Here is a 25,198-nt window from a genome sequence, read left to right on the forward strand (position 1 = left end):
AAGGTGCTTTCGCGGGTCTGCGACTCTTTTGGCGATCATTCAAAATCAGCTTGCGCACTAAACTACGGATCTTTAACTCGAGCGTCAAGTCGGTGTTACTCCGCGGGAGTGAGACCTGCTGCGTATCGAGCCAGAACACGTCGAAGCTACAAGTCTTTGTGAATCACTGTTTACGCAATATCGCGTATCGAAGGCGAAGTTGCATCGGCGATGTCAGCATTCATATCGAGGTCCGAGGGACTGTAACCTCCAAGGACAACGCTGTCGGGGCAGACCAAGAGGCTCATGGCGGAGAAGCTTCCACCAACAAATCAGTGCTGTTGACGGGACGTTAAGCTGGTGCCAAGTGAAAGCGAAAGCAGAGAACCGCCAGCAGTGAAAATCCTACGAGATAAGATCACTGAACAGCATCAGTAGCAAGCCGTGAAGTGTGTAACCTGTGAAGGTAACTACACAGCAAACTTTCGCGGATTCTCCACATAAAAGTAAGGTTCTTTTACAACTAACGACAATAAAACACGCTTGTTTTGTATTTCAGCAAATGTTTCGTTTACTTAAAATTTTCTTCTTTCCGGCTCCGGCGCATATTTCGGAATATATCTCAATTTTATTTTGTTTCCATATGATTCTTCTGTAGATTTGTGACATCTTTCTCAAACCATTGATTCTAGTATTTTTTTTCCTGATTTGTATCTTTTTTATCATAGATACTTTCAATAAGTCCATAAAAAGTTGTCTGTCTTGTGTGTGTATTTCTCTTTTGTGTGTGTGCTTTTTTTTTATTTCGCGCCATGTATTAAGTTTGAAACGTTGATTTATATTCCATTACACTTACTGACTCTTACATACGTTTGCTGCTCGTTTCCAATAAGTTTTAAATTTTCATAGATTTTTTGCTCTTATTATATTTCACTACAGTTATAATTATTAAGATTAATTTCATTATTCTTCTTCCTCTCTGTGTTCTTGTTACATTTCTCGCGTGTTCACTTGACGCTCTTTTACCTGGCGGTCACCATCTTTTCCGCGCGATTGCGTTTTAAAACATGATTTCTGAAAAGATTTAAAGGGATATCAAACGGAATATAGTTTTTGTTTTCTTGTCTGCCTTTTATTGTTGTTTATTTTTATGCGTTCAACGTGGATGACTTGTTTGGTTGGCTTTTTTCACTTCTTACAAATAGGACAATTTTGTGATTTTATCATGCAGAAAGGTGCTGAAAAGAAGTTTTCGTTTGCATCAATCGGTTGGTGCCATAGTAGTAGGTAAGGAACATGTGGTTTTTAGATTAGATCGTTCTTTCTTTTCTTTCATTCGTGAAGAGAGAGTTGGTGATAATGATGGTGGGTCCTAATTTAACGAAAACAAAACAAAAATTATAATTATGTAAAATTTTAGTATCAATCGTACTCTCGAATTTTTCTCACGCTTCATCCTACAAAAATCCACTCCAAAAAGCTCTTCTTTTGCTGTTGCTCTCAAGCGGTTCAGTCTCTCCATCCGGTTTTGTGATCATCTTCCTTTTTCGGCATCCCTTCAGACACAAAAGGGGGCATTTAGAAAATAAAACAAGGACTTTCTTTGACGTGGCATGTTGTGAAAAAAGGGCATAAAATAAAACAACAACGTTTACAAGGTGTTTTCCAGCATTTTCTTCAACTTTCTTCTCCTTAAGGTGATTTGATCGACACTTCCCGAGCGTCTCTCTTCCTAGTATTAATGGGTGTGTTTCTTCTTTTTGTCTTACGATTCAAATTTCACAGCGTTTTTCGGACCTCATTGCGAGTGTCCGCCTCCCCTTTTTTTGTTTGTTTAGCTAAGTTCTTGGGCTTTACTTTGACAAGCGCGCAAAATCTCACCTTTCTTCCCCCGCAAATAAATTATACAAACTTTAAAACTAATCGATTATTTGCATGGATTAGGTTGGATAAAGTAAAGATTTTTGTTTTACTTTTAAAAGGCTGTAGACTTTGAAATTTGCGTAAAATCAAAAAGTTTGCGGCAGATTAAAAGTAACTAAAGTTTCTACCCTTTTCAAACCCCTCACATTGATGTGTGTTTTTTTTTTCTTTCCAGCGTTATAGAAATAGTTTAGCAAAAGTGCCCCGTTAGATTTTACGAGTTTTTTTTTATCTCTCTCTTTCTCTTTTAAGAGTAAAGTGCCCTGAATGCGTTTGCTCTGGTTGTTCTTCATCTACCTCAAATTGAACTAAAACTTCAACTGAAACGCGACAAATTTCAACGGGGAATAGAATATCTGATGCTTTCTCTCTCTTTGTTTTAGTAACAGTAGTAACATTTCTGCTGTTTTCATTTTTTTAATTTTTTACTGTTTCAAACAGTTACACAGATTTATAGATTTTTTCGTCAGTTTGTGTTCCGACATCGATTCATTAAATTCATTATGCCAATTGTTAATCAATGTGTTTGATTTGTGTGGCTCTCCCTCTCTCTCTCTCTGTTTCTCTTGTTATTTTCCTAAAACATTACCGAAAAAAAACCTCCGTGATTTTTTTCCGTGAGGGAGCTCGCGCAACTTGCTTAAACCTCAAATAAAAGTGTGTAAGACGACGAAAAAATGATCACTTAAGCTTCTCTACAGAATAATAATTTGTTACTGTGAGGGGGGTGGTGCGTGTGAAAGTGTTGCTCATCCTTTCGCTCTCAATCTCTCTCACTCGATCTCTCACTCTCTCCCTCTCTCTCGCTCATCATGCTCTCGCTCTTATGTAGGCGTGTAAATGTGTGTATGTCTGCGTGTGTGTGTGAATTTTCATGTAAGGGTCGCGCACATCCGCCCCCCGCTTATTCCTCCTTCCGGTTGATGATCTTGGCGTGGGCGATCTCGTCCTTGTCCTGGTCCTTGTCGCCCCAGCCCCACGTGTTGTGGGAGCCGTCGCCGGTTCGCTTCACCCGCTTCTCGATGATCTCGTTCGAGACGGTCTTGAGGTCGTACGCCCAGCCAATGTACGAGAAAAAGTCGATAAACGCCGTCGTCATGTTCATCCGGTAGTTGCCGAGCTCGGCCGTCTTGTAGTCCCAGGGGAACACGTGGTGGTAGTTGTGCCAGCCCTCGCCGAACGCGAACGACGCCACGGTCTTGTTCTCCGACGGGTTGATGGTCCTGAAAGAGAGGTAGAGGATTGCGGGGGGTTAGAATTCGTAACCGACCTGAAGTTGAGGCGAAAACTCACTTATCGTACGGCCGATCGCCCCACTTGTGGGCAGCGCTGTTCACCAGCCAGGTCGCGTTCAGGATGAACGTCCAGCGGAACAGGGTCGCGACGAACCACGCGTTGGTCCAGGTTTCGCCCCAGAAGTAGACGGGCGTCACGGTCGGCAGGATGAAGCAGGCCAGAGGCATGAGGAGCATATAGTATCTGTTGAAGAGAGGGGAGATGATTGTATTAGTTGAACGTTTGTATAATCTTAGCGTATCCTTTGCTGATAACTATGCTTTGTAAGTTTCTACATATTTAAAAAAAAAATGCCAAAAATATCTCACAGCTAGAGGTGGGCAAAACCGCTCTTTTTTAAGAGCCGCTCATTTTCGTTCGCTCATTTAAAAGAGCCGCTCTTTTGAACGGCTCTTTCGCTCTTTTTCAAAATTTTGATAAAAAGGTTTTTTTAAGAATCGTCTAATTTTATAAGTTATTTCACATTGGACTTTTACAAATTATTTGATAAAAAAAAAACAATTAAAACTGAAAACGAGAAGATATCCCTGAAAACCATAAGTGCTGACGGTCTATGTCAAGATTTCTACTCGAACCTGAACATTTGAGTAATTGAATGGCATCCAAACTTAAATCTAGGAAAAATTGTTATTAATTTTAAAATTGCGTTTATTTCTGCAAGAATTGAACTAATGCTGATATTTTATTTGGGGAAAACATTCTGTGAGCACTTTTCTACATTTTGATTAAATCGATAAAGTCTATTAACGCTAAAGTTTAAACGTTCAAAAGGATTTTTTTTTCAAAAACTCTTAAATATTCAGCAGATTTTTGGTAATATTTTACAAATTATATAATTTGAAATGCTAAAATTTGTATTCCGGTAATCATTGTTGGAATTCGAGCGAGAAGAAGGAAAGCATTTCTCGCTCGCGAACGAGGGAGAGAACTTGTAGTACTTTTCTCTTCTCGCTCGCGCTCGCATTTTCGTTCGCGTTCTCGCTCTCGCCGCGAGCGCTCGCGAGCGCCTCGTGCTAGCCGTTCGCCCCAGCTAGCAATTTGTTTATCAGGCTTATGAATACGAACCAGGCGATGGTATAGAGGTGTAACTTCAATCGCTGTGTTGTTTTTTGTTCGTTTCTAACACGTTCAACTTCTCGCGAACGGGCAATTCTGGCTCGCGAGAAAGCTCGTTCGCGAGCGGAGGAGAGCACGGGCAATTGGTGAGTTTCTCTCGGCAGCTCGAGACTCGCGGCGAGAACTCGAGAGAGAGAAAATTTTCTCGCGAGAGCGCGATAATACCAACACTGCCGGTAATACTTTATGTACAATCAGTTGTAAAGTAAAAAGTTTTTTTCGTGTTGCTTAAAAAATCATTTACTTTTGGAATTAATTTTTATGAGCATTGCAATATTTGAAATTCTAAAAAAGTGTTATACTTTTTTTTTTGGAAATTCAAAAAATATATTTCTAACAAAACATGCCATCTTGAGCCGGTTCTTTCAAAAGACCGAAGTTTAAAAAAGAACCGCGGTTCTTTTTTTTGTGAGCCACGGTTCTTTCGCTCTTTTCAGTGAATCGGCTCTTTGAGCGGCTCGCTCGCCCACCTTTATTATTTAAAGATTTTTCTCATGTTTTCGTCTGGCACAGCATTCGTTTCAGTTCTCATTTTTTACCGTAAAAAAACTTGTAAAAAAAGTAGAATTTCGGCAAAAAAAACGATAAATCAGCAAAAAATTCCACAAGAACAGTGATTTAAAAAATCGTGGCAAGAAAGTGTTGAGAGTGCACTTTATTAAAATCTGTTTGCGTATGAAGTATCTTTATCTAAAATTTTCTGGCTGACTTTTCAATAACGTGTAAATAGGGTATTTTAACCATTAGTGGACCCCCTAGTAGAGCCGAAGCACATTTTTCACAAATTTTCAATATTTTAAGCACTTTTTCATAACCCTTTGTACAAAACAAAGAAATCTGAAGTCTTTTGAACAATTTTGACTATTTGTTTCATCAGTTATTTGTTTTTGAGCAGAAAAATAGCCAATTGAAAAAAAAGTTTTTTTTGCCTGTTATGGACCCCTTTTCCTATAGTGGACCCGGGTCCATAATCCGATTGTGGACCCGGGTCCACTATAGGCAAACTGTTATTTTTATACCAAATTTTACCGATATTTGATGTTTTGATGCATGGTGTAGGTCTTATGATAGATATAATGAATAAAAGATGGATTTTGCTCACTTTTCATCATAAACAAATATTTTTTGTTAACCAATTTGGCTTTAAACAACAAAAAACCTAACAGACATTTAAACACATTTATTTCCGAAAAAGATCAGAGAAAACGTTTAAAAACCACTGTAAACATAAAAATAATTTGAAAAAGTAATCTTGATGCAAATTTTTCCATATTAATTACATAAATGGTTGACCGAAACTAAACAATAGAATTGTTTACAGTTGCTGATAAAACCACGCATGTTTATTGTGAAAAAATGTTTTGTTATTGATTTATTATTACAAAATATCATTTCAAACTGCAATTATGATGCTTCAGTTAAGTACAATTAACTATAGTTTTGATTAATTATAAATTCTTACGGCTTCAGCATTTTTGGTACTTTTAACATGAAAACAGCTATATTTATACTCGTAATTGGAAAAATATGCGTTTAGGTTGATAACAACAAGCATTTATTGCATGTTTTAGAGAAACTTTTGCTTGAATACACAGTTTTCATCATTTTTGAAGGTTTTATTAACAGGGGTCCACTTTTGGAAAAGTTTGGATTTTCGTTGTCCTATATTGGACCCCCCTAATTTTTGCTCAAAAATTGCATTTCTTCGCTTTATTTTAGTAAAGATCCTTAAACTTACATTACTTCGACTTGCTAAAGTTAAATAATCAGTCAAAAAATGATCGGATGGTTAATTTAATCATAAAATATAAATGCAGTTTTGTTGCGAAAATGCTAGTGGCCATGGCTGATTTCAGATGTCGAACTCAAAACACTTATTTTGGTGAAAAGGACAATTCAATGTCAGTCAACATTGTTATAAATGATGCTGAATATTCCAAATAAAAGATTTGTAGACAACAACACGCTTAAAATTGTGATATTATTGAATTTTTCATCAAAAACCCTTCAGAGGGTCCACTATAGGAAAGGGGTCCACTAATGGATAACGTACCCTAGTATCCAGGTTTTTAAGCGAAGATGGCGTTCGAATGGCGAACATCCGAAATGTCAAAATCGCACAGTACCACTAACATTAGAAAACAAATGTGGCTGTCATGCCATGGCACACTTTTTTTTCGGAATATTGGTACTGCGTGATTTTGACATTTCGGACGTTCACCATTCAAACGCCATCTTCGCTTTAAACCCTGGATGCTTTCTAGTCTCAGTGAGAAAAATAAAGTTTAACTATAAAATGACAAACTCCTCGTCACAGTGTTTTGATACAATCAAAGATCAAGTTCGAGCTGTCACTGCGAATTATGTTAACTGTCATCGGACGATAGAGTTATCTACGTGTGCATGTATTGCGTGTAGGTACACGGAGGGTTTATAGGTTAAAAATTGTACCCGCCAGCAAAAACAAATGGTAAGCTAGTGTGCGTGAGATCGTGCTTAGATAACTCTATAGGCCTTCAAAATCCTGCTGTAAGTCGCAAGATTTTGATGCAAACAAACCAACTCCTCTTGCACTCAGAGGTGTGACTGTGTTTGCAAATTTTCGACTGAAAAGCCAAAAAAATGACGAATATTCAGACCTTTGGATGACACACAATTTGGTTTGCTGGCATAAAAATCAGCTTTCTCTTTTCCGCAATAGTTCTGTAACAACTTTTCAATAGGGCGAAACCCTCAGATGTAAACAAACTGAGTTTTTGTCAGAATCATATAAAGCGAACAAAACTGATTCTAAAACACCCTCCATCATCACAAAATTCCGGAAATACGTAGTTTTACAAGCAAAAAACAAAAGGGCTAATCAACAACATCAATCAAAACAAACCAATTTGAGTTTCCGCCCTTGTGTTTTCATCCAATCACGAGGGGCGAATGTAGTGTTTTCTGCAAGTTCCGACGTATATTAAGAAAAACTAAATTTTTGTTATAATTTAGTGAATTTTATCCTGACAATCCTCAAAATGGATCAAAATGTATGTTTTTGATGTCTCTGACCACAATTCCACAACAAACGCAGATTTGTATGATCCTAAATACATAACTTTTTAATTTCAATCATTGTAGTATCGGATCTGGTCTGGATTCACAATCTAGATATGAAGGTCCATAATTTACCGGTTCCGTAAAAAATCATCGCCTCCGTAACCATTGAAGCTAAGCAAAGATTGAGAAGGCAGGATGGTGTCGCGGGGTGGCCTAGTCGTCAGGTGCCATGTCTCCCACTTCCGGCGGGGACACCCCAAGGAACGTCACTTCAATATAGACGACATCGTCAAACCAACTTGCTACTTACGGTGTATCCTAGCTCAACGAGTCTTGGCCTGAACCGGACTCCTTATGAAGGCTTTCTAGACCAATTTTTTATCACTGAGGTTGCAAATATCACTGTATTATCACTGACTGTAACGTTTCGCAATGATAAAATAGTTGTTTCACCACTTTTGTCTTAAAAAACCCGAAAAATGAACAAAAAACAAAAGGGCGAATCTGTTGTATACTTTTGCTTTGTGGCGTAACCTGACGGGCTAAACCGTTGTTTTGGTTGAGTGGGTGGCGAATACGGTGGGGCGAAAATGGAGGCACGCTCTTCAAAAAGGCGTAATTTGTTTTTCTCAATTTTTAATAGTAAAAACACCTTAATTAATTTCAAATTGCTCTCTATGATGAAATTATTGCTATTTTCTATTACGTTTTAACAAAATTGATGGTTTTCATGCTTTTTTGTGGAAATAGGAATTGATCGGAATTTGCAAAATTTTGAATGTTGATTTTCCCGAAACGGCAGGATCGTAGGTTTCGCCCTTTTGAAATGTTGTTACTGAGTTTTTATCATGCGACTTTTTCGTCTACACGCACGTTCCAAATAACTCAGTTTACGTCCGAACAGAACCTACTCAGACATGCGTAACGGGGTTTTTTGTCAGATTTGAGTGAATTTCACTCAGATCTGGGTGAAACCACTCAATTTTCATTTGCCCACGGCAAAACCAAACAGGATAACTTCTATGCGTAGAAGCAACAATAAACCGCGTTGTCTTGTGATAAAAACAAAAACATCTCCGGTTAAAAAAAAAAAAACATCAAATTTCGCTTCGTCACTCAAGTGCATACGTTTTAACCGGCGCTGGCAGCACCAACAAACCTTTTATTCATAAAGACCCCCAACTTCACACAGAGGCATTAGGCGGGCGATCCATCATCCCCGTGCGGACATGAAATCGATTTCGATTGCACCTAATCGGGCACGAGACTGTCTAGTTACTACCCATTACCCATTCATCGAACCGCGGCAGAGCGTGGGGGCCACTCGCGGTCACGCTATTTTGCCTAATCTATTCGGAAGCCGTGGAATTTTGTCCCAACCTAATCAACCTCCGTTTTTTTCCAGAGTTGTTTCTAAACTGAAATGGGGAAGCGATTCTTGTCCCCAAAATGCGTGTAAAAGGTCGTCTGACCTAATTTAGGAATGTGTCAAATTTACACGCTAAACGAAACGAGCGAAAAAAAAAACTCACTTCTTTTGGAACCGCAGCACGGGGTCGGCCTGCAGATCGGCAATGTCCAGCTGGCGGCCCTTGGCAATCACCTCCGGGTGCTTCCGGCACAGCAGCCAGCCGATGTGCGAGAAGAAGAAACCGCGCGTCGCGTTGTGCGGGTCGGCGTCCGTCTCCGAGTACTTGTGGTGCACGCGGTGGTCCCGGGCCCAGTGCATGGCGCAGTCCTGGAACGCGATCGTGTTGAACACCGCCAGGATGATCCGCAGCGGCAGCTTGGCCTTGTACGAGCGGTGGGCCCAGAGTCGGTGGGCGCCGGCGGTGATACCGAGTCCGGACACCACGTACAGGATGAAGGCTGTTTGGAGGATTGGACAGAGAAAAGAGGTTAAAATTTACCTAAACATGTGTACGACTTTTGAGCGTGCACGTTTGACATTCGATCAACACGCTTGTTGAAAATGGGAAACTTACCGAATGCGACGGTGTAGAGTCGGGCCGAGGTCAGCAGGAGCCACAGGCCGTACACGGCGGCCAGGTGCAGGTAACCGAACGCGATCACGTTCCGCCACACCAGCTTGATCTTGCGCTTTTCGGCGCGCTTTAGCGTGGTGATGTCCTTGGACAGTCCACCGTCGATGGTTTCGGCGTCGACCTCGTTCAGCACGCCGGTGGCCTCTACCGTTGCGTTCGGGGCCATCTTTGTTGGTTTAGAGGAGCTGGAAAGGAAAGAAAGAACAAAAAATCCGTTAGAATGGGTAGGAAATTTAACCCAACTTATTTTGACAGTGCAAAACGTCGGCAAACGTTGGCGGCGATTAGCTGAACCGATTAGCGTACAAGACACGTTTCGGGCTGCGCGTGGAATCGCGAATCAGATTCGTGCTGATTATCATGCTTCTCCGGAGCTCCCTTGGTGATAAATGGATTTCGCGCCAGAGATGGTAAACAAGGGGGGAAAATATTGATTGGCTCAAAATATGGTCTCATGCGCACTATTTGCACGAGCTGTTGTTGATATGGAGATGGGCAGATGATGTTTACGTGCCCAAAGTTATGAAAATGATCGCGATAGACCGCGATTAGCTGCTACGCAGCGATGTGATTGATGCTTTGACGTGATTTGTTAGGAAACAGTAGTGAATAATTTATTGGAAAACCAATTTGTTGTCTTACAGAACAATAAGCATAAAGACATTTTTTTTCAATTTCAAGAGTGACAACAAGTCATCAATAAACAAAATTGAATAGTGCAATTCTTCACACACGTTTATGTGTGACGTTTGTTTGACAGTTTGACCCACACACGCTTGTACATACATGCTCATTTGAATTACTAATTTAGTTTTGTAATGTTAGAGTCTAGAAACAGATAAGTGCAACGACATTTCAGCAGTGAATTAAAATGCAAACAATTTTCGTACACGCTATCACAAGCTTCTAATCGCTTCTAATTAGCAGCACGAGATACCGGCAGCCCAATCTTTGAGTGGAACAACAAAACGATAAGCGTCCACTTTGCGTCCGTAATTGAATTATGGCATCGTGCATGGAAACAGGAGATCATTTTGATTTGCGTGGCGATTTCTTTTATCAGCATTATTGAGAGATTCTTTTCTAAAGATTCATTCAACTTGCTGCCAAAGCCTGCACTTTTGCGCCAGGTAATCTGGTCCTTTGTATTTTAACTGACAGCCGAGCCCGGAGATAGGTGCGGTCCTTGACCGCCGCGGCCCTGGCAGGGTCAACCGAGCCAGGGTTCAGAGAGCAACGTTGGACCGGTTTTTGCAGACGCGACCTTTTACCGCTGTTATTATCAACATCAGCACACTTAATCATGGCTAAGAGGAAACAGGAAAAATTGTGAGGGTTTTGCAGAAAGTCTCAAGGCTTTGCGTAATTCTTCACGAGAGTGTACCTGTCGAAAGCTGTCAAACGCGCTCAAACGTAATTTTGGCGGAATTTAGTTGGAAATGTCCGGCTGGGTTCGACGCTGTCACTTTTGACGTGAACACTGAGACCGGGAACTGATTGCTCTTGGGGAAAATATTTTTCCACCTCGAAACGTAATAAAAACTGCATTTATCGTAACCTTTACTCCGGTTACGATTACGATTGCGTTTTCCGGGGCGGTCTGTATCGATACGCGGCAGCAGGCCGCGAAGCAAGCGAGAGATGCCCTATACCAGGGGTGCTCAAAGTTTTTGGAGGCCGGGCCAAATTTGAAGCTCAAATGAGCTTGCGGGCCAAATTTACAAAAAAAAAGGTTATTAAAAAAATAAATTCAAAAAAAAAAATCAAAGCATCCACATTAACGACCCCCGGGTCTTTTGTGGTCTCTATTGCAAGTTTCTGCTCGAACCTAGGAGTCCGTAGGCTTGAATGGGGAGAGCACCCAAACCTCTTTTACTCCAAGGAACCTTCCACCCCAGTGTTTGAACTGACGACCTTTGGATTGTGAGTCCAAACGCCGCCAGCGATTCCACCGGAGTAGGCTTGGTTTGGTGTGTTGTTTGTACTTATGGCATGGAGACGACTCCTACACCTGGAATGACTTAACGGCTTAACAACCAAGGCCGGGACCGACATTTTACTTCCTCATCCGATGGAAGGTTGCAGCAGATGGGAATCGAACCCAGAATCATCCGCTTACAAAGCGGACAGCGTAACCATTCGGCCACGCACTGCCACAAAAAAATAAATTACTTTATTTTAATTTAAAAGATTCAATTTCTGTTATTTGAAAAAAGTGAATTCAAAATAATAGAAACCACAAAATAACGGTTTTCTATCGGTATTGTTGATTTTATTGTTTTAGGTATTTGAAAAAAAAAAGTTTTTAGCTGAATGTATTAGTTTTTAATGTTTAGTTTTTATATTTCGAAAATGGTAACATTACATGTTGAACAATTCTTCTAAAAGCGTAATTTTATGTATAGGTTAAGTGTGGCTAATGAAAAATCGTTGAGAGCCAGAATTTCAACATTTATTTCATCGAAAATTCACTAAAATTGAAATTATTTTGAACAAACCCAAACATGCTCAAATGATTCTAAATGCAAAGGAATGCATATTTAATTTATTTCAGCTGATTGCACTTAAATTTAATTTTTTTGAAGTTTTTAAGTTTTTTTTGGAAATTGTTTTTGCTCCTGGTTTTTCGAGCCAATTTTTTAATAGTAAGAGAGGAGTGGGTTGATCGACGAAAGCTATGTAAAATATTTGCAACATCCTCCGATTTCCACATTTTGTCTGCCTGAATCAGTTGGTAGTCAATCAGATTCGTTATCTAACTGTAATGAGTTTGAATCCATTGCACTTCAGTTTGAGGTTCAGTTCATAAAAGGGTCATTATGACTTGCAAATTAATAAAGAAAACTTATATTTTTGCTACTATTACAGAATTCTTCCTAAGTCAAACTTGAACTTTTTTTTTAAATATTTCCAAAATTTTTGATGAAAGTTTTGACGATATTTACTAGTTTCACTCACAAACGTGTGAAAGTGTTTTAATTATAATTTTTTTTGAACAAATTATTTGTATCATAAAGCGGGGATCAAAATATTGATAAATCATAAGTTTTTTTATTAACAAAATATATAAAAAAATAGCATATAAATATTTAATATAAACCATAATTGTTAAAAAAATGATAAAATCGCTTTACAAGGGGTCAACGGGCAATTTTACATGATCATTCAAAATGGGTCCGCGGGCCACAAAATATCACCTCGCGGGCCACGTTTGGCCCGCGGGCCTTACTTTGGTCACCCCTGCCCTATACATATTAATTAGCAGACCGACGAGGCAAAGAAAAAGAGCGTGCCAAGCTTGATGTATTATTCAGAAGCAACAGATGAAAGTTTTTCTTTTTTTCGATTCTGTAACAAAACACGCCGGTGGTGTAAACGGGTGAAAGGACGAGCGTCGTCGGCGTCGTCGAACTGTCAGGACAAGCGGGAAGAGGCAGTGTCGTGAGAAGCCAAACAATTGGTGTCTTTCCCGCGGGGTACGTTTGGTGTACACAGATGGTAGTTTTCCATTGCCGTTTGATGGAGGAGGGGCGGGGGTGGACAGAAACGACAACCAAACGGCCATTTTGGGATTTTTTTTTCTTTGCGTAATGCTGCTGAACAAAAGAGTCTGTGGCACATCAGGGTGTCGTTGCCAGGTTAAAGTAGGCCGAGAGGTATTAAAGGTGGAAAAACGTCCTGAGGTCAACTGGGCGATTTTTTGTTCGGTGTATCGATTGCGACTCTTGGGTTTGAGTGCTGAAAGAAGGACAAATAGAAGAACGCAGAACACTGTGGCACTCAATTTTGAGTTGGAAAATATTGCGTTATGAATTTGGCAGACTGACAGGTACACACTAAATAAAGTTGATTGAACTTTAAAAAATCTCTTTTTTAAAGATTTGACAAATATTTTGTTCTTTTTGACGTATGTAGGAAGAGCTTTAAATATTAATTAAAGTTTAAGAAAGGAGAACAAATAAATGCAATTTTTAAGCTTAGTAAATTGGGCTAAACTATGCACTGCACACTCTTTTTAGGGCAAATAAAGAAAAGTGGGAGGATTCATCACCCCTCCAATTTTGAGTGTCTACTTCAAGGGTCTGACGTTTATGCTAGACGAAAGGGTTCGGTAGGGCTGGAGTGGAGGGTGCAAAGAGGGTCAGGGTCTCCCTCACGTATAGAAAAATCAATTTTCACCCGCATTGCACTGCAGATGAAAATTGTTATGGTCGTGCGAATCTGCCCGCACAGAAACGGACGACACGCGGAGAACGCGGAAAGTTACCTGCAGTTGCCGCTCGGCAGAAAATCCGAAACCGTCACCACCATCCTGGCAAATTCCGATAAACACTAATCCACAAAGGGATGCTAACAAAACGGCCTACTGCGACTTGTTTACGGGCAAATTGCGAATCACACAAAGAACGACACTATTTTCCACTATTGACAGCTTGCGAAAACGTCACTTGGCTGCACATCCATCATTCGCAGGGCCAGCTAGATCAACAGCAGCAACTGCCGATTTTAGATGTCGACGTCAGGTTTAGCTGCACCGATCTTTATGTAATCCCGTACAACTAGCGAGAGTAGTGTTGTAGCTGGCAAGAGCAGGCAGGTCCTTGTGCACGGATTTAGCAGAACAGAGCAGACGAGTGTAGGACGTATAGAGCGAGGACACTGGCACGGCTCGTGGCCACTTCTCGATTGTGAAATGGAATGCAAAATGGGTACGCCGACAGTAGGGATTTGATTATGGCAGGATTGGGGGATTCAACGAGAGAGTGTGTGTGTGTGAGAGAGAGAGAGAGAGAGTCAGGATAATAGAAAAATGAGAGGGAGAATTTGGAGTACAGTGTAAACAAAAGAAGGACTAGCAAATCTAGAGTTTGTTTTGAAAAGGTCCTATAAACTATGGTCTTAAAAAAACTCTGGAAATGGGTTGTTTTTAGGGGATAGAAAGATATTGAAAGTGTCCACTCCCTAGGTTACTCCCAACCTGACTTTTGACAGAAACCTCCCCTTCAGCATCTATTGACAAATTACACTTTCATTCTGACTAACAAAACAAATTATTGTAATGTTTTTTTGACATAGGACTATGTCTTTACTTACTATATTGGGGGGCCAGTTCAGAAATTCGATCCAAAGCGTCACTTTTAAGCGTTAAAAAAGGGGACATTTTGAACGCTTATAGGGGAACTATACCCTTTCTCAGCCTATTTCTATTATCGGCCTATCAGCAATTTGATCATGAATTACAGCTTTCATAAAGTGTTTCTGACTGTTCCAAAGTAATGAATAGCTCAAACAAAAGTGAGCAAGCAACTCTCCATTGTTGATACATCTGAAAATGTTGATTTTATAGCGGAAAAGGTGAAAGTGATGAGAATTGGTCGAACGGCTTAGAGTGATTAAAATGGGCATATTTCCCCTATCTTTTTTCCCTGTGAATCAATCCAGATGGTTGGACCACCAATCGAAAGAGGAAGACTTCAGCTATTGTTTAACTACATAGATAGTCTGACTAAACATAGTTAAAGCACTTAAAACATGCAATCAAAATGAGTAATTTTTCAGTACAAATCGGACAGATGACCAATCAGAGCGAGCGTATGCATTCGAGACCGCGCCCCTTTTGTGCCGTTCTCCGGCTGTGCCGCTATTTAAGCAGAAAATTTCGCAAAAGCAAGTCACTTTGGAACGAGCACTCGAACTGTGCACGTCGGGCCGGCGCGGAGCAGCAGCAGCAGCGGCCAATAGAAGAAGAGGACCAGCAACCAGAAGGAAGAACCACCGGCAGCAGAAGGAGGAAATTCGAGCGAAGCGGACGGCGTGAAGTCGCTATGATGCGGCGGTTCTCATGAAAAATGGCCAATTCGACAGTGGTGGCCAAAACCAGGAGTGGCCGATGCCCTCAAAGAAGGTTCCCCCGGGGCCTGGGGGGACATTTACAGAAACATACGAGTTGTGGGAATATGGGTATCAAAATTCATGGTTTTTGATACTGAACATAATAATGGCCATTTCGACAGTAGTGGCCACAACCTGGAGTGGCCGGTGCCCTCAAAGAAGGTTCCCCCGGGGCCTGGGGGGACATTTACAGAAACATACGAGTTGTGGCAATATGGGTATCAAAATTCATGGTTTTTGATACTGAACATAATAATGGCCATTTTGACAGTAGTGGCCACAACCTGGAGTGGCCGGTGCCCTCAAAGAAGGTTCCCCCGGGGCCTGGGGGGACATTTACAGAAACATACGAGTTTTTGATACTGAACATAATAATGGCCATTTCGACAGTAGTGGCCACAACCTGGAGTGGCCGGTGCCCTCAAAGAAGGTTCCTCCGGGGCCTGGGGGGACATTTACAGAAACATACGAGTTGTGGCAATATGGGTATCAAAATTCATGGTTTTTGATACTGAACATAATGGCCATTTCGACAGTAGTGGCCACAACCTGGAGTGGCCGGTGCCCTTAAAGCAGGTTCCCCGGGCCCGGAGGACTTTTACAGAACCATACGAGTTGTGGCATATTGGTATCAAAATTCATGGTTTTTGATACTGTACATGAAAATTGACATTCCGACAGTAGTGGCCACAACCTTGAGTGACCGGTGATCTCAAAGCAGGTTTCCCGGGGCCCGGAGGGTCTTTAACAGAACCATACGAGTTGTGGCAATATGGATATCAAAATTCATGGTTTTTGATACTGAACATGAAAATTGACATTTCGACCGTAGTGGCCACAACCTGGAGTTGCCGGTGCCCTCATAGAAGGTTCACCTTGGGAGAACATTTATGACAATTTTGCCGACAAATCTATGAAACAAAATAAAATAATCTTATTTCAGATTTCACTAGCAATCCAAAAACACATTCAAATTGTTTGGTCCTATGTCTTTCGGTTATGTCTCTGACATACCATCTTGAACTTTTTTTCAATTTTATATTGTTAGTTCAAGACTACAGAACCAGTCCTTTGAAACTGGAGCTCTCTTCTCATTATCCTGCAGTGGAAAGAGAAGCATTTTATTTTCCTCTCTGAGAGAGTACAATGTTGTGCCGAACTTGCTAGAATCAACTATTGCAAAAAAATTTCTGGACATTTTTAGCAATTGTGGAAACATCGAAAAGTGTTATTCAGAACATTGCAAAACATTTCAAGGTTTTGATTTTTTTTTCTAAAAAATATAATTATTATTTAAAAAAAAGTCTAAAAAAAGCTCAGTTTCATAAATTAAAGCATATTCCCACAAATTTGAACATTCTTCAATAGGATAACTCGCACAACTCACTTCCAGCAGGCGACATCCGGCGAACAAAAAAGTGAGAGTGTTTCCCCTCTGCCATTCGCCCTGACTCCTTGTGCCACCTGTGGGGCCACGTGTCCCTATCCCACAGCACACAACAAACACTTCATTCGTCTTTCGAGCCTGCCCAAGGCGCCCCAACTTTGAGGTTGGATATTTCTCCAACCTTCCACACGAAGACCTTGCGCTTTCCGGATGCTGCTGTTTTCCAGCTCGGGATTAAAAATCGATAAAAAGATGGGGGTCGTGAAGGCCACACCAGACGTTGGGGCAGGGGGATGATGATATTCTCGGCCTGTATCAGCTGTTTCCAGAGGGCGTCTGCGCCGGATGGCCAACTGGCGGCGAAGGTCTTCCCGTAGATGAAAATTATTTGTTCTTGTGCAATTTCGTGATTTGAAAACCGATAAAAATAACTTGTATGCAAATAATTGTAATCATTTTTCAAGGTACTCGAAAAAGTGATTCAAAATGAGTAAATTAGAATAAGCGTGCACAAATGACAGCCTACACACTGCTTCAGACTCAATAAGTTCGTTTGCACTTAAGTTTAAACAAAACAGTTTCAAAAATGCGAACAAGAATTTGCGACAAGACTTTTACGGCCACGTCGTCATGTGGAAAACCCCTCTTCTCGCCACGTGTACCAGATTTCATTTAAGGACGGCAAAACAGCTTCAAACGGTGGGTTGCGACAGGTTAACCTTGGCTTCCGCCGAGGGTACTGCCATAAGTGATAGTTTTAGCCCGCGTAAGGTTAATTAGCTGTATACCAAACCACCCCATGTTAAGTGAGGTTTGAGACGACTCGTCGAAAAAAAACTGAGCGGGTGCTTAAGTGGTGTTATGATTAGAAAAAAAAAACAGTTGAGTTATTTCGACCTCTTGAGAATAGTCGCCGAAAGCACTTACGCGCAAATTTGCAAGTTAATCGCGGTTTAAGCTGCAGGGATGTCTTTTGGTGGTGATAGACAGCACTCGAGGGGGATTTGGAGCTTGAAGAGGCTTTTGAACTGTGAAAGGTCGTTTTTTTCTAGTATTTATTTGATTATGAAGGTGACCGTCAAAATTAGTCATATTCTTTTTTTATAGAAAATAAAATTATGCATTAGCTGGACATATCAACGCGGAAAACAAGCTCAATTATTCTAATGAAACAGAGAGACATTGAAAGCTGCCTTGCATGACGCATTCAAAGTCGGGAATTTCACAATTGGTACTAATTTACAAATGCGGAATAAAATAAGTTAGATGACACAAGAAATAGATTTAACCCGATGATTACGGTTTTCAGTTGTCAAGAAGTGATTGAATGTTTTCGTTGTATTGCTTGAATAATCTTGCTTTTGTTCAACATTAAACATCTCAAAAACGCCAGAAAATACGTAAGGTGTTACAAACAGTTTTGCAGAAATATCACATATATTGATATATTTATACAGCTGTCAAAAGAACACGCACAAATGTTTGTACATTAACGGATAAAAAACGATTTGGTGAGTGAGGTGGTTTATGCTTACGTATTTTGTGTGTAGAATCAGTCCAAATATCATAAGGCCGGCTACGAAATTATGGGAAACCTTAACAGGATCGAAATACAACTGTTTCTGCTGTAGCAATTAAAAATATAAACAGTTGTCAATTCTACACACTAACGAAGAAAGAGGAGATTGTTTTGACGTATCATAAAGTTGGTAAACTTCACGTGTTGCAGTGGTCTTCAAGCTCACTTGCAAACACCCAAAATAGGGAATGTTTTCTCCTCATCAGCGCCATAATGAATCGATGCGGTTCAACAATCTATCCAACTTAAGCTTCCTTTCCTTCGCAAATCTCACCGTACTGACAACAACCCCCTTTTTCAGGACCAAGTTCAAGTACACACACGCATCGTGTGCAGGTGTGATTGATGTGCGATGTGCTCGCTGCGTGTCCAATTTCGATTCGAACCGATGAAACCGCAACAACTTTTAGCTTTGTGAACCGGTTACCGATTTGTGATTGTCTCATGCAAACAGAGCGCAATCATCGGAAGGAAGGGCAGGAGCAAGGTGAGAGAGAAGGCGGAGGAGCTGGCAGAAAGCAGAATCGCCAAACACGTGACTATGAGCTGATTGTTGGACGCTGCGAGCCGATTGGTGCAATCGTCGGACAACGCGTCAGCAGAGCAGTGCTGGCAAGCCGGCACACGGAGTTCGAGCAAGACTACACAGCAAGAAGAGGTACGGAGAGAAAGACGAACGCGGTCTCACAAACACCAGCGAAAATTTGGCGATTGATGCATGTGTGTTCGTTACAGAAATCGAGCGCAGACATCAGCTGTTTTCGGCGAACCGATTCAGAGGAACACCAGGGTTGAATGACTCCGGAGTAGGTTGGCTTGTGTGGTACAAAACACTGATTCGAGCTGGGCTTGAACCCTCGCAGAGACGATCACTGCAAGGTTACCGTACCAACTGGGCTGTCAAGCAACTGATCAAAGCATGCTCTTTTTGGTGTCAACCCTGGTAAACCTAACAGCGCCGGAGTACGTGCAATCGCTCAGAACGATTCGCAGAACGCCCCCTTAGCTACAGAGAGGCACAGTTCGCGCACAAGTGTGAGTGTTTTAAACCATTTCTGGCTTTTGTTTGACCGAGCCACGTAGCCCAGTGGTAACGCTTCCGCCTCGTAAGCGGTAGATCGGGGTTCAAATCCCGGCTCGGACCAACACAACTGGTGATCTTTTCCCTTCTGGAATCGATTGCTTAGTAAAGGGAAGGTAGTGTATCGTCACAAACTGGACCTTATCACGACACCTTAGGGAGGCGACCTATGGAATGTTATCATTAGCCCTAACATGTTAACATTAAGTTGAGAATGAAACTGCCACTGAATCCGCTTTGTAAATGCCGGCCCCGATACTCTTCAAGGGTGTTCCCCTCAGGAACTGGGAAAGATTTACTTTACTTTTTTCTGGCTTTTGTTTGCAGCCGCGGAGCGAAACCACGCGGCCCGGCTATAAAAGCTATTATGCAAAACCTATACCAGCAGCTCTCGCCAGCTCGTAGCTGACTCAATGCATCGGACTATTTTTTGTGTTGTTCCGTGCAGCTGAAAGTGATTCAGTTGAGGCACACTGATTTGAATACTTTACAAAACACTCTGACACTTGATTCGATTAGCGGATCACAGCCACGGACCGGCTCACGCGGACCATTATAATATTATTTACTTTTTTAAATTTTTATTGCCGTGCCACGGGAGCAAGTGCAGCGTGGTTGGGTCGTGGACGGCGAGAAGAGAGCGACCTTTTCGACAAATTGGCACCAATCGGGACTGATTGCACAGGCCGGAGAAAGTTGCCCAAAATTGGTCTGAGGATTCGTGCGCGATTGCAATACAAGGCGGTTGTCATGCCGACCTTATCAGCGCTGCATGTGTAGCTTTGCTGGCGAAGTTATCTTCGGGGTTTGGGACGGTTTTATCAGCGGATCAAATAAAATCTGCTGTTGTTTTTTAGCAACGCTTTATCAGGCAGACAGGTCAATATGGCTTTTGAACGTGGCTGAGGAGTGGGTTGTTATCATAGATTTGTTCAGATTATCGATTACAGAATTATTCAGGAAACGCACGTGTTTTAGATTAAGCAGACGGTTAAGCCCGCTGAAAAAAGTATGCCGGGGTTAACTTTAGCCGTTAAATTAGTAGTTTCATGTAAGTGTGTTATAATCAAAACAAAGTCACGCCTGAAGACTTTCCGCATGCACGTTAGATGAATTCTGAGAGACATTCACTCAAATCTGATAGATTCTTTATTTACTCATTTCTGAGCAGTTTTGACGAATGATTTCGAACGTTGTCCATGCACTTTGATTTGGAATCATTGAATTTCCTAGGAATCTTTTCCAAATTGACGAATAAAATAAGTGAAAAGTTGCAACAAAATCCCAAACGCATTCTGGGCTTGTCCATCAACGTAATCCAGTAAATGCAATTGACACATTAGAGGCGATTGGAAGTCTATCATCACGCGAGGTAATTGCCACATCTTTTGCTCGTCTGGGTCTAGCCCAACTGAGAGAAAAAAAAAGACCGCTAACGACGTAATGATACATTATCGGAGTGAACCATTAATCAGCACTTTGCGTAGTTCCCATCGGAACTGGCTTCAAGTCTGGCCGGGTTGACGATGAGTTGCTTTATTTGCGCAATCGATCGACAGTGCTTTCGCCGGTATTATTATTTGTAAGGAAATTCTTATTGAGAAGTGACCTAATGGGAGTTTTGAAGATCGGAAGTGGCAATTATGCAAGCAAACAATTCAATTCCATTAAAGATAAGATTGAAATAAGTGCACCCGAAATTGAATGGATTTCACCCAAATTTGACTTCTCCTGAATTCGTGAAATCCACCACTAAACAGGTCAATGTTTTGACAACACAAACTGTTTGACAGTTCAGTTGAAAACAAACACGTTAATTTAAAATAACAAAAAAATGTTGCTTTACACACTAAATTAGGGTAAAAATAAACCATTTGAACAAATCAACTGGAGAATTTAAAAGCAAGAACTCGAAAAAAGTGCATTTTCAGTGCACTTTTGTGCTAGTTTCATGACCGACTCAAAATCAATTAGACCATCGCTAATGAACCCATCACGAAAGGTGAAAAATGCACCACCACAGCGCCATCTCTGGGCTTCTGCCAGATGGTTTCTCTATTTTTGTATCCACACTGACCGCGCGCGTTCGAAAAATAGAACTTCCTGGCCCCGTACGTCCGTCCATCTAAATATTTCTGATGAAGCGGAGAAATGTTCGTATGAACGTGCGCTCAAACGAAAATCGGTGGACCGTTTCGAGAGAAACTTTTCGGAAGGCCGTACTGGAAATGTTGCAAACATTGTCCATCAACTGTTGAATCAAGAAAATTAATGAGTTTAGTCAAATAAATTAATGTTTCCAGGGATACTTTTTAACATCATCTTGATCAAAATTGAAACGTATCGGCAGACAAATGGTCATCAGACGCAAAGTGTGTTTTATATTTAAACCGATTCCCTCCTTTTCGTACTATTACTTTTAGTGGTGAACGCTGCTGCTATCTAGAGTTGGCTTAGCCGTTCGAACTAAACCAGCCGAGGCAGAATTCCAACTTTTGCCCATATATTTATGATATAACAACAACACTTGCTTCTCGTCTCTTCTCCGCAGAAACTCTCTGCGAGGTTCTCTGGCTCCAAGTTTTGGTTTGAGGTTATGTAAAAAGATGGGGCTTGGAAAAAACGAGAATCCACCTGGTGGTGGTGGTAGAAAGCAACCAACATTAAGGCGAGCGCGCGCACGATTTAGCATGGCTTAATCGAAGTAGTAAGTTGGCCAAGTTCTTAACGCTCTGATTGAGTTTTTGTTTGCCTTGCGAAAGCTGGCTGGCCATTCTAGACTATTTGTTTCAAAGACGAGCACACTTCCGTTCAGAAATGATATGGAACTGAACAGAGTGGATTCGTGGATTTTATCTAAAATGACACGCTAATTTTACAAATTTTAAAAAGTTCACTGCCTTCACTAAAGAAACCAAAACAACTCTCACCTCAGTTTGAGTGAAAGTTTTTAAAACATAACCCGATAATTTTGAGTTTTAAATCTGCAGAAATCTTTATATTACCGCACCCACTTGCGATGAGCAACGCCAGCTTTTGGTGAAGCCGATCAGGCCAAATTAGGTAATCACTCGCCTGTGTTGAACGCTTAGTGCACATGCCAACAAATAATATAAAATAAATGAGGTTTTGCACCTTTACCAACGCATTTGGCGATATCCACCAATAAAAAAAACTGACCAAAGAGGAAAACTTTGCGAAGGTTTCCCTCGGATTTTCTCGCGCAGTTTCAGCTGAAAATGGCGTACGTGAGCAAAATGGCTCTTCGTAGACTGGTTTGCGTTTGTATATTCAGCAGATATTGAAGAAAACATAATTTCCTTCCCTAATGAACTGGAACCGCTCCTTTCGTGATCGCAGCCGGCGTTGAATCTTTGCGTGCGTTAAATAACTGCCAAAAAACGGACTCAAAAATTGGATCACTTTGCGCGGTGCCATGTTACGGAGCATCTCTCCGTCAAATGATTGGTCTCAACGCTGATGACCAATGCATCGGAATTTAGGGGCTTGCGGTGTCAAAAAATGTTTTTTTTTGCCACAGCTCTGAGGTTATCCACTTGTCTGTGAACATCAGAGCGAACAGTGAACGTTCGCGGCTGTCAAAAGACTGCACATCTGTCAGTATGAACATTTGAGGTAATGATTGCATAGCAAGTACCTTCAGAATTTTGTGAATCCAAAGTTTTTTCTTCATAATGTCAAGTAAAGCAAGTAAAAATTAGCTGTCAGGTGTTTGAAAGCAGTCGGATTAGTGAGTCCTCTCTGTAGCTTTCAAATTTTCCGAGGGGAGTGCGATTTTTCGACCAGTAAACAATCCACAAATAATTCAATTCCGGCGCAATTTCTGCGCCAACAAGATTGGTTCCGTCACGAAAATGCGTCGCAATTTCGAGCGTTGCCTCCATGGTAATCAACTTGTACTCTATAATTTTCTTTTGTGACAAAAACAGCGATGCAAACATTCCGCGCGTGGCAGGCCATAATCCGGTTATTTCCGGTTGATGGTCCGCCTAACAACGGCCAGGTTCAAGGGCACGGTGGTGATCCCACCCTCGAAAGCAAAGTGTTGATTTTGGCCATAGTTTGGTGTTTGCCAACAGCTCGAATTTTGACATAATGTCGAAAGGGTCACCAATGCCAAGTACCGTCCAGAATTCTGAACTTCAAAATCGCCAAGGCAAACGTGCTGAGCATATACTACCACGTTGACATTGACTGGAGGAGATCGAAAAATGAGTAGGTTTAAAAAGCCCAATTCTGTCTGGTGACTGGGGCTTCGCATCGTGCCATTCGTTTCCGTTCGTGGACGTGCCTCCGCCGAAAAATGAGAAAATGGCGCGGAGGTTGATGTGGACTCTGGAGTTGCGAACGTTGTGCTTAACCAGGTACGATTTTTGGCACCAGCTTCAGTTTGAAGGCCTTGTTTTAAAACTTAGTACAAATTTAATTTTTTTTTACACAATTGCTAAACTTGAACTCAAGACAAGACAGTGAGCAAGAGAGCAATGCTTCATAATGCATAATTCTCGTAGTTTGCTTTGCTTTGTACCCGTTTTGTCCAATTGCCCAAAAGTTTACTTTTTTCCGGAGATATTTATCTTGAGTAAAGAGAAAAAAGTTTGGAGTCTGGTATAAAGTGAATGGTTACTGTCTTGATCAGAAAACTTAAATATTTGTTGAAATCGATTTGGATTAATTTTAAATTAAGCTTTGATAAATATCAATTTAATTATTCGAAAATTGGCTGAGAAAAACTTTGTTTGCAGATTTTGAATTGCTTTAAATTTATTTTCTTTTATTAAGTTTTGGATACACAAAAGAGGAATTATATTATATTGTATTTTACTGTTCTTTTTTAAATTTTCCTTTTAAGTATGTAGAAAATTCAACATTTATATGTTAAAAGCAAAATATTGTTTTTCATTATTTTATTTTCAAGGCAGATTTCCAAAAAGACGTGCCCTTACCGGCAGTTGTTTTTCATCAGGGCGAGTCACCTTTTCGACGGATCTCGCCAACTTTCCCCTCCTGAATTTTATTCCACTTTTTTTCTTCTCCCAATTTACTGCATGCGAGTGCAAATTTTAATAGCTTCTCCCGTTCGCCAAAAACTTCGTTTTTTTGGTGGTATTGGTGCCAACGTTGACGTTGACAGCCGGCCATTTATCTGGTTACTCTTTACTTTTTCAAAGCTATTTTTTCATCGTCTGATGATGATTATTTTTCCTTTGAATGTTTTTGTGTTCTACACACTTGTGAAGCGTGTTGAACATTTTTGGAGCAGCAGGCCGGGCGCACATTGCTTTACGTAATGACAGACAGCTTTGGAGTAAGACCATGGGTTACCCAGGGGATCTACCACTACCTACCACCACTACCAACGATTATTACCAACCGGAGTAACTGTCACACCCGTCCCTGGACGGTCACGTACTCACACAACCCGTATGACATTGAAAAACTCACCTTTCTCGGTGTCGAGGAAAATTTGGGCGTTCGCGGGTCACTTGGATGGATCCGCTGGTTGTGTGCGTCGAATACGGAGAATCGACAGGGCCTACTGGGCGCCTTCACTTGGTCACTTCACACCGAGTTTCCAGTAAGACGTTGGAAATTTCACCAAGTTTCCACACTGTTATTCCAGTAACACTGTAATTTCCAGTTTTGCTTCCTCTTTCAGGGAAAGGGGGGAACCTGTTCCCAAAGACACAGTTTGTTTAACGACGCACCACTAGAACCGACTACACCATTCCCGGATAACCTCTCGATTCGAACTAACGGTTAGAACAGGGCGCTGCTATACTTTATAACAATTTGCGAAGGAAAGAGTAAGAGCGCGTCATTCGCTCGCGGGCGCT

The 25,198-nt window shown here is 41.2% G+C and overlaps 1 protein-coding gene across 2 annotated transcripts; it reads right to left on the reverse strand.

Moving 5' to 3' along the window:
* Positions 1-525: 525 nt before the first annotated feature.
* LOC6047469 (acyl-CoA Delta(11) desaturase) lies at positions 526-25,170 on the reverse strand. 2 transcript variants are annotated; one of them, XM_001864488.2, is made up of 5 exons: positions 13,669-14,090; positions 9,342-9,586; positions 8,889-9,225; positions 3,196-3,381; positions 526-3,125 (listed from the first exon to the last, which is right to left on the reverse strand). In XM_001864488.2, the coding sequence occupies exons 1-5, from the start codon at positions 13,710-13,712 to the stop codon at positions 2,807-2,809; spliced, it is 1,131 nt and encodes a 376-aa protein (XP_001864523.2). In that variant the 5' UTR covers positions 13,713-14,090; the 3' UTR covers positions 526-2,806. The 2 variants fall into 2 exon arrangements, with proteins under 2 accessions (XP_001864523.2, XP_038112902.1); XM_038256974.1 differs by lacking the exon at positions 13,669-14,090 and adding an exon at positions 24,807-25,170 and having other exon boundaries at positions 2,663-3,125.
* Between the last annotated feature and the right edge of the window lie 28 nt (positions 25,171-25,198).

The sequence above is a fragment of the Culex quinquefasciatus genome, chromosome 1, assembly GCF_015732765.1.
Source record: "Culex quinquefasciatus strain JHB chromosome 1, VPISU_Cqui_1.0_pri_paternal, whole genome shotgun sequence".
Lineage (NCBI taxonomy): Eukaryota > Metazoa > Arthropoda > Insecta > Diptera > Culicidae > Culex > Culex quinquefasciatus.

What these genes read in the sequence shown, in the direction of transcription:
- LOC6047469 (XM_001864488.2), bottom strand. Translation starts at nt 13,712, where the DNA reads ATGGTGGTGACGGTTTCGGATTTTCTGCCGAGCGGCAACTGCAG. An exon ending in CTGCCGAGCGGCAACTGCAG is followed by an intron (nt 9,587 to 13,668) that starts GTAACTTTCCGC and finishes TTTCCTTTCCAG; the next exon opens with CTCCTCTAAACCAACAAAGA. An exon ending in GTGCTGCGGTTCCAAAAGAA is followed by an intron (nt 3,382 to 8,888) that starts GTGAGTTTTTTT and finishes TCTCTTCAACAG; the next exon opens with ATACTATATGCTCCTCATGC.